The 9719-nt window shown below is 43.5% G+C and overlaps 1 protein-coding gene across 2 annotated transcripts in view; it reads right to left on the minus strand.

Annotated features, from left to right (window-relative positions):
• Positions 1-7249, minus strand: part of ECHDC1 (ethylmalonyl-CoA decarboxylase 1) — a 56837-nt gene extending 49588 nt beyond the window's left edge. The window contains exon 1 of one of the 2 annotated variants that reach the window (XM_075924125.1): positions 7100-7249. In XM_075924125.1, coding sequence (XP_075780240.1) covers positions 7100-7238 — 139 coding nt within the window. In that variant the 5' untranslated portion in view covers positions 7239-7249. The remainder of the gene's footprint in view (positions 1-7099) is intronic. The other variant, XM_075924128.1, reaches the window with a different exon arrangement.
• Positions 7250-9719: the final 2470 nt, after the last annotated feature.

Raw genomic sequence — 9719 nt, forward strand, 5'->3', positions numbered from 1 at the left:
TTCAGCTACACCAGACATTTTTAGACATTTTTAATAAATGATATGTTGCAATTTCTAGAAAGATCACTAGATGGCGTATGACTGGATTATAGGACTACTAATTGCTTGGGATGCAGCAAGAAAGGATTTATATTCATATTTAGAATTAAGGCATTTTCATAAAGTTTTTTTTTGTGTGCGGTCTTACACCCATGCCATGTTCAGAGATTAAGTAGTTCCATAAGAACAACCATATTGGGTCAGACCAAAGGTCCATCTAAGCCCAGTATCCTGTCTGCCAACAGTGGCCAGTATCAGATGCCCCAGAAGGAGTGAACACAACAGGTAATCCTCAATGATCCCTCCCCTGTCATCCATTTCCAGACAAACAGACGGTAGGGAAACCATTCCTACTTATCCTGGTTTATAGTCATTGATGGACCTAACCTCCATGAATTTATCTAGCTTTTTTTTTTAATCCTGTTAAAGTCCTAGTTCACAATATCCTCTGGCAAGGAGTTCCACAGTGACTGTGCACTGCATGAAGAAAAGCTTCCTTTTGTTTTAAACCTGCTACATATTAATTTCGTTTGGTGACCCCCTAGTTTTTATATTGTGGGAGTAAGTAAAAAACTTTTCCTTATTCACTTTTTCCACATCAGTCATGATTTTATAGGCCTCTACCATATCCCCCCTTAGTCTCCTCTTTTCTAAAATGAAAAAGTCTCTTTAATCTCTCTTCATATGGGATCTGTTCCAAACCCCTAATCATTTTTGTTGCCCTTTTCTGAACCTATTCCAATGCCAATATATCTTTTTTGAGATGAGGCAACCATATATGTACACAGTATTCAAGATGTGGGCATATCATGGTTTTATACAGAGGCGATAAAATATTCTGTTTTAATCTCTTTTTTTTAAACTGATTCCTAACATTGTTTGCTTTTATGACTGCTGTTGCTCAATGAGGCTACGTCTACACTATGACTTTTGCCTGAAGAGACCATGCAAATGAAGAGCAGATTAGCATTTTCTCACGCTTCATTCGCATATTCTCTTCTGATCCATTTTTGCGCAATGGGTTTTTGCACAAAAACAAGCAGTGTCGATGTTTTCTTTTTGTGCAAAACCCACGTTTTGCACAAGAATGGTACACCTTTTTTGAGGCATAAGGCTCTTGCACAAAAGAGTTTTTTGCACTAAAAGGGAACTTCCACACTGCTTGCTTTTGTGCAAAAACCTGGTGCGCAAAAACAGATCGGAAGAGAATATGCGAATGAAGCCCGAGAAAATGCTAATCCATGCTTCATTTGCATTGCCTCTTCCAGCTGTCTTCCAGTCATTAGGTACAGAAGCTGATTTAAAGGATAGGTTACAAACCACAGTTAATAGTTCCGCAATTTCACATTTGAGTTCTTTCAGAGCTCTTGGGTCAACGCCTTTTGGTCCCGGTGACTTGTTACTGTTAAGTATATTAATTCGTTCCAAAACCTCCTCTAATGACACCTCAGTCTGGGACAATTCCTCAGATTTGTCACCTAAAAAGAATGGCTGATGTCTGGGAATCTCCCTAGCATCCTCAGTCATGAAGATGGAAGCAAATAATTAATTTAGCCTCTCCGCAATCTTGGTTGCTCCTTTAGCACCTTGATCACCCAGGGGCCCCACTGGTTTTTCAGCCAGCTTCTTGCTTCTGATGTACTTAAAACCACATTTTGCTATTACTTTGAATTTTTGGCAGCTCAAGGGGAAGAGGTAAAAATAAAAATTCTGTGATACTGAAATGATTGCTAATAGTTACAAGACTTAACCTATCCCCTCTTTTTTCTACCTATTTGTTGTTCTTTGTTCCTTAGAAGCATAGAACATTAGAACTGGAAGGTTCCTTCCTTCTCTGCTCCTTGTAACAATGTTTCTATTATCTCCATAGTTCCTATTTTATAAAAAAATGAAAAAAGTCTTGAGGTGTAGCTATGAACTGAGTAAATATATTAGCTTCCTCCCTCTTCTTTTTGGAGCCTGCAAATGATCAAGATGTTTTTACTGTATAGACATGCCAATTCTCATGAATTCATCACAAGAGATAAGATTTTTAAAGGACATTAAGCCTTACTCATGTTCTCACCATAGAACTCTCAAATGTCAGGAAGGTGAAGAATCTTAGTCCTCACCTGTCCTCATTGAGCTATAGTCTGGGGGCTGCAGGAGTGAGGAAGGTGGGCTGATGGGGTGGGAGGGCTGTATAGCTGTGGGTTCAGAGCAGAAGTGAGTACTGGGAGGGTGAACTGAGGGTGTTGATGTGCTAAGAGGGGCTGAACTGTTGGGGTGCTGATGTCAAAATTAAGAGCTTGACCTGAGGGAGAGCTGAATTGAGGGGGGTTGGGTAGGGATACAACTGGTGAGATGATTGGGTAGGAGGAGATGGCCAGATGTGGATTGGGAGCTCCTGAAGGAGGGGCCAAAAATCCCCTTACCCAAGAAATGTAGGAGAGCAGGCAGCTGTAATTGTCACAGGTGTACATCCAAGGTAGGGGCAGTTCAAACATAGCAGACTAACTTACTGTGCATATAATTTGAGATACATCACTACATCACTTCATAGCTAACATTTTTTTAAAAGATGTAGGCCCTACTGTAAATTGGCATCATTTCCTGGACTTTTGTAGTGCTTTTTGTGACTTCAATGGAGTGATTCCAGATTACAACAGCTGAGGATCTGGCTCTATGCTTCTATGCAATAATTTGTTCTGTAGAAGCCCAATGTTTGAAAATGTTGTAATATTAAAAGGCACATGCTGTCAATAGGAAGAATTTTAACTGTCCCTCTGGTATAGAGTTAGGTGTTTTTAATACTATCAAAGAATTGCTTTAAATGAAAACTTTTAGACAGAGACAAATCTGTTTATGCAGAGTTTTTGTATGGTTGTGTAAGGGATGTAATGGATGACTAATCTACAGAAATGAATTGCACTTGGAGATAGAAGTTACAATTGGATCCTGTACTTGTGAGGTTTCTTTGGGCATTCTGATTATATCTGATCACAGTCCAAGCATATTTAATCTAATAATAATGTATGTAGCCAGTTTGTCCTCATCATTGCCATAAAAAAAATCACTGTTGGGTCAACTAAATAATACATGCTAGGGACCAAAGTCAGTCCTAACATAAGTAGGTGCCACACAGAGTTATTCTTTATGTCAAGCATGTTTTTGGCTCACCATTTTGAATGGCTTTTCCCAGGACTTTATTGTGCATTGTATTTCAGAACATTATTAGCCTATGGATAGCAGCTAATAGCATAGCAAATAGCTATAGCATAACAATATTTGTGGCTGTGCCCACGAAAGCTCATGATACCATCTACGTGTTTTGTTAGTCTATAAAGTGCTACCAGACTATTTGTGGTGTTTTTTAAATTTAATATTTGTGCAGATTAGCACCTTGATTTAACATATCTAGTCATAAGTTCTCAAAACATATATAAACAAGAGGATTTAACAGGGTCAGAAATGCAATGTCCCCGGCTCTAAAGTAACACTTATTTCACATTATCAAAATGAGAAAGCAATTTTCACAAGCTTTGTACAACTCCACAGAGGTGAACAAATTCACACTGAATAATGCATCCATTTAATTTAGCTTATTTTTCTACACATGGAAAATCTGTGAACAGATTAATATGATGAATAAATTCATGGAAATTCCCAAAATATTGGATGGAGTTTAGGGTACAAATTTTTCTCTACAAGTATCTTTTTTTAATCCATCTTGTGTTGGTTCATTGTTGTTGACCAAATAAGCTAGTTTTGCTTCTGCTGCTTGATTGTACAATCACATCAGCAATTCTAACTTCAGTGCTTATGACTGCAAATTTGAAGTTCGGGGGCATATTCTTATTTGGTGTAAATCCACCGAAACAAAGGTAGTGGAGCTATGCCAGCTTACACCAGCTGAGGATCTGGTCCCGAATTTCAGATAACATTTTAGTCAATAAAACTGGAATACAAAATTGTTCCCAGAGAGTGACTAGAAGGGTTTTTCCGTCAAGGGGAGGGCACACAAAATTCATGTAAAATGTGCCTCATGCTCCCCTTCTATATCTGATGATAATGCTGCTGACCTTCTTTATAAAGTGCTTTAGAGATGTATGGAGGAAAAACACTATGTAAGAGCTAGGTATTCTAACTAGAATGGGAGTAATATTTATATTGCTATGACTCCATTACTCAGACTTGCCTCATGATGCTGAACTTGTTCTTTTCTTGTTCAAGAAAATAGATGGGAGCTTAATCAAATTTTCCTTAAGAAAACCGCAAACTAACACACCCTTAAATGCCTCTCAATAACCACCTGCAGATGCTAGCTGGGTTTTTACTAATCGAAGCTAGGCTGTGGCCCCCTAGGGGCAGAAATCTGCCTGGTGTCTAGAACACCAATGGCCTGCAAATTCAGCTTGGCCAAGAATCCCAAAAGAGCCTACAACGTGACAGAGTAGATGGGCCAGCTGGGAGGCAATATGAATCAGCACATCCTCTTGCAGTGCTTGTATCCATGAGCACGAGGAGAAGCTGGTAGGCAGTTTTGTCAGACAGGGCTTAGAAATAAAGCTCCAAGCCTCAGTAGTTTAGGGCTCTTTCCTCAGGGCTTTATTTAATATCCACAAACAACCACAAAACCAAAAATCAAATCCACTAAAATACTACCCGACAATGCTTCACCATATGCTTTCCCTGCTTCAACCACTCCTTAGCTTCCCTTTGAGCCAACTTCTCCTTCCTTTTATATTCTGCCTCAGAGCAGTCCTGAAACCCACCAGGGTTGCAGTGCCTTTCTCTTGTCACACCGGCCTTGACAGGAGATTAGAACAGTGTGTAATAAAGGTTGCTGAAGTTCCCATTCACACTCAACTGTAATGTTTAGGGTTGCCAGATGATGTCAACAAAAATACCAGACACGCTTGACATTATATCACAATCTACATTACATCTTATGTAGAAAATACTGGACATTTATATTTTCTCGTTTGTTTCCTGAACAGAAATCTCAAATACTGGACACCTGACAATCCTAGTAATGTTTAATTCAGGCTTCATAGCAGGCTAGGAGAAAAGAAGGTTTTGCAATCCTGGCTGGCACAGTACCATCAGCCCCAATGCTTCAAAAATCATGGGTCAGGCCCACAAATAAACCAATCATAGAAGTATGTTAGACAGAATACATTTCAAGTGCTTTTAATTTTTCTTCTGGTTTTTGAGCGTTTAGGTTACACTCAGGTCATTTTCAAGCTTTTCTCTGTAACTAAAAGGGCTAGAAACTTGCTTTTTAAAATGAAGGTTGACATAGGTGGCCAATGACCTGGCTGCCTGGGGAGGCTAGCCTTTGGCCCTTCCCGTTGTGCCCCCATTTCATCTCCCTTGCCCCTGCAGGAGCCCAAAGCACGTCCACTGTGACCCATGACCCCAGCAATGTTCATGTAGGGGCAGGGAGACAAGGCCCCAGCTCTGGTGTGCTTCAGCTTCAGCACCCACAGCTTCTGGGTAGTGCGACTGCTGCACCCCACAAACCAGGCAGGCAACTGTCCTACCCTGACTCCCTGCGGGAAGTACACCGAGCTGAGGAAGGGATCGCAATAGGCTGTTTGGGGACTGAGCCTCCGCTTGCTTACAACACCCGCCATCTATGCTATTCTATCAATAGCATATTAACCCATAAATGATCCAGACAGATTCCAGATGTGTGTGCATTAGTATCCCTGAGGCCTTGGCATGAGCTGGAGACTAGTCTGCCAACATCACAGCAACTACTTAAGGAGAGATTTTCAGCTTATGTAAATAAGGTAAAACATTGTATAAGCATACATTGAGGAGCACTATGGGAGTTTCTGTAATCTATTATCTCATTGTATAAGAGCCTTCAAAACAGGCCAGAACTAGAGCCAGTACTTGTTCAGTATGGAAAGGAGTATGCACATGCACACATTTTACTTTACATTTCATGTTAGAATGCATTAACAAACTGAAACAGATAAAAGTTTGAAACTGTCTGGAAATGGGGGAATTTTACTTGGCCGTGATATAAAGCCTTAAAACTCCTCAGACTTGCTTGAAAGTTCTAGAAGTTATTCAGCATTCCCAAGGGCTATTTCATAACAACAATATGCTTGGCAGCATGGGTCCATACTGCTGACTATCCATGGCCGCATAATATGGCTTGATTCCAGATGTTTGAAAGTGCTACAAAGTTATTACTGATTTTGTACAGCCAGGCCTGCCAACAGGGGGCAATGGCCCCTGCAGAGTGAAAAGGGCCCAGGGCTCCAACTGCTGAAGTAGCAGCAGCAACCAGAGCCCCAAGCCCCTTTGAGTTGCTGCAGGAGCACAGCTCCTTGTGGTTCTGAGGCCTGGAAAGTACTACAGACTATGTTTGGCCCCACCCCTTCCACTCTTAGCCCCACCACTTCTGGGGCACAGTGGCAGTCCCTTCCCCATGCCTGCCCCAGAGCCTGCAGTGGCTTTCAACCCTGCTGGGTAAAGCCAGCCAAATTAATCAGGGCTGGCCACAAGGCTGCCACTTACCCATCCTGTGACACCAGGTATGGACATGCCTGGGACCTTCTGAGGCAGGGTAAGAGGCCCTTTAGGCCTCTCAAAGCATGCTCCACCCAATCAGTGTCTCAGTCCCCAGGCCCTGTCCCTACACCCCATCTCCAATACAACAGTTCAGCCTACTGACCACAATCAGTAAAACACCCCCTTCTGAAAGGGTAGTGAGCTCAAGCAGCCAGAGTCAATAGCAACCCACCCTTTTCACAGGGCAGTAAGGCCCAGCAGCCAACATCCATCCCCCCATTCCTTTTCCTCAGCAAGTGAGGCCTAGTGGTCAGTGCTCCCTGTTCCCAGGGCAGTAAAGCCTAGCAGCCAAAGTCATTAATCACAGCTGTAGCAATCCCCTCCCCCCCACACACCTTGGGACTTAATGGGACTGGGGTAGCAGGACAGAGGCCCACCCCCTCCACCACATCCCAGCCCAGAGCCCTGTCAGTGGTGGGGTGGCCCACTACTAGCTCAGGAGGGAATCCACCTAAAATACATTGACTCCCCAACCTGGGTTACTTCCTACCAGACTCACAGCAGTCAGCTTCTTCTCCAGTTTCTGCCAGGCTGAGGGCAGCCCCAGCCATTCCCTGCTGACTGGCCTCTGTAGTGCAGTCCATCCATAGCTCTCCCTCCAGCACCCTGGCAGCAACTCCTTCCTCCATAGTAGTCAGCCCTGACTGAGCTGTGCAGCTGGCTTTTATACCTGTCCTCCAACTGGAGCATGGCCAGCAGGGCTATGGGAGTGGAGCTCTCTCAGCCAGGTAGCCCTGGTTAATTCTTGCTGGTCCAATGAGGGGTTGGTGCTAATGATGTTAACTTGTGGTTAATCAGCCAATCCAGTAGTCAATGAAAATTTCATCAACTACTCGATTATTCAGTAAGGGGGGGGAGGGGTGTTTGCTACCCCCACTACGGCTTTGCAGTATAAATGTAGTAGGAGCTGGGCACACAGCAGCCCAGCTTTTACTACATTTAAACTACAGATCTGCAGCAGGGTTAGCTGCCAGGGGGCAGCGTGAGCTGAGACTGAACAGTCCCAGCTTGTGCTGGCTCTGAGCTGCTATGGCTCTGCCCCAAGCCCCCTTACCATGGAGTTGGTGCTGGGAGGAACCAGCTTTTAAGCCGGCTCCCCACAGCACTGTCTCCTGCTTCCCCCCACTTGCTGCTTCTGACATAGAGCTTTATTATATGCCACCTTTGTAATGGCTTTCCCATACTGAAATGGAAGCCACCACCCCTTCCCCACAGTCACAGGTGAGGCCCCCTAACCACCAGCCTAAAGATTACATGGTAGGCCTCAGTCTCCTTCCTCCTCTTGCCTCAGTTGTTTGGTGGGGCATTCAGAGGCACTTCACAAGAAATGATTTTGGCACTTAAGTGGTTCCTGGCCAGGGATCACAAGCAGAGATCAGTACCTGGAAGGGGTAGACACTGGTTCAATTTCCTTCTCCCCTCCTGAGGAGAATAGTGAGAGTCCCAATCAGGGGCATAAGGGCTAGGCTAGGCTAAGATGGGTTTGCGCCTTGTAGTGTCTGGAAGCTGTGCATTGCTAAGTAGCAATTACTTAGGCAAGATCTTTTTGCTGAATTCCTTTGTAATTCAGGGGGCTGGGAGCTTACCCAACTGTGTGGGTGATGAAGGTTCAACTCCTTCTTCCGCTTCTTGAGAAAGGACCGAGCAGCTGCCTCTGAAGTGAATGTCCAGCTGCTAGGCTAAAAGGCAGTCTCCCTGGGGTGCGCCTTGTGTTTTCTCCCTCATCTTATTCTGCTGAAGTTGCTCTACTTGCATTCCATATTCATGAGGGTCACAAGGCTGGCACGCAGCCCTGTGGTGCCCAACAGTTTGTGTGTGCGATTAGCAAGTTTGAGCTTGGGATTCAAATCCCCTTTATGCTACCTAAGAAAGGATTTGAACTTTCATCTCTTACCTCTCTAGTGAATGGCCTAAGTGCTGGGTTAGGTGCTGTTCTGACCTGTAGCTTCCCTTATTCTTTTCTGCTGAAGTTGCTCCACTTTCAGTACATATACATCGGGCCAAAGCACTAGCAAACAGCCTTATATAGTTTAGTGGTTGGGTGTGTGGCCAACATGGTGGTGAATTGGGTTTATATCCTCTTTTTGCTGGTTGATCTATTACCTCTCAAGTGGCTGGGTCAGAAGCTGTTCAAATGTTCTGGCTCTCTGAGGTTATGTCTACACTAGCATGTTATTTCAAAATATATTTATTTTGAAATAAATAACTCCTGAAATAACTATTCAAAATAAGCTTATTCCTCTTCACAAGCAGAAGTTATTATTTTGAAATAACAAGCCCCTATTTCAAAATAACAGGGTTGGTGGTGTGGATGCTTGCTTCGTTATTTCAAAATAGAGCAATTATTTCGAAATAACTCCCCAGTGTAGACATGCCTTTAGTGTTTCCTCTTGAGGATGGGCCACTGCTGTTAAATAATTAAATAATCATTGGCTATGTCTACACTATGGGATAAGGTCACATTAAGATATGCAACTTCAGCTATGTGAATTGCCTAGCTGAAGATGAAGTACCTTAACTTGACTTTTGGCGCTGTCCACACTGCAGGAAGTGGAAGGGAGAACACACTTCCTTCAATTTCCCTTACTCCTCAGGGAAGTAGGACTACCAGCATCCACCAGAGTGCCCTTTTCAGTTCGAATTAGCTGTCTTCACTAGACCCACTAATTCAAACCCTGGAAAATCGACAATGGCAGCTTCGGTCTTCTCTGTAGTGTAGACATACCCATTGAGTCACAAGCACCCCATGTGTTTGTCTCCCTGTAGTTCAGGGGTTTGTGTGCTTGTGTCTTGAACAGTGCAAGTGCTGGTACAAAGCCCCTTTATGCTTCCTGAGAAGGGATTTCAATGTTGACTTCTTTCTTCTCAAATGAATGGCCTAAGTGTGGTGGCTGGTTGTGGTGAGGCCTCCTTCAGCCTCTTCTGTTCACAACTGGCCACATTCAATAAATATGAAAAGAGAATTGGGCCACTTAACTCTTGTGACTCCCTCTCCTGTCCATTTGGTCTGGGCCCATGAGCCAAGGAAGTGCTGGTTCTAATCCCCTTTCTGCTTGTTGAGGAGATGAGTAGCAGTGTGTTCCGTTACTTTCAAGTGTTCCATTTTAATT

The sequence above is a fragment of the Pelodiscus sinensis genome, chromosome 3 (genome assembly GCF_049634645.1).
Source record: "Pelodiscus sinensis isolate JC-2024 chromosome 3, ASM4963464v1, whole genome shotgun sequence".
Lineage (NCBI taxonomy): Eukaryota > Metazoa > Chordata > Testudines > Trionychidae > Pelodiscus > Pelodiscus sinensis.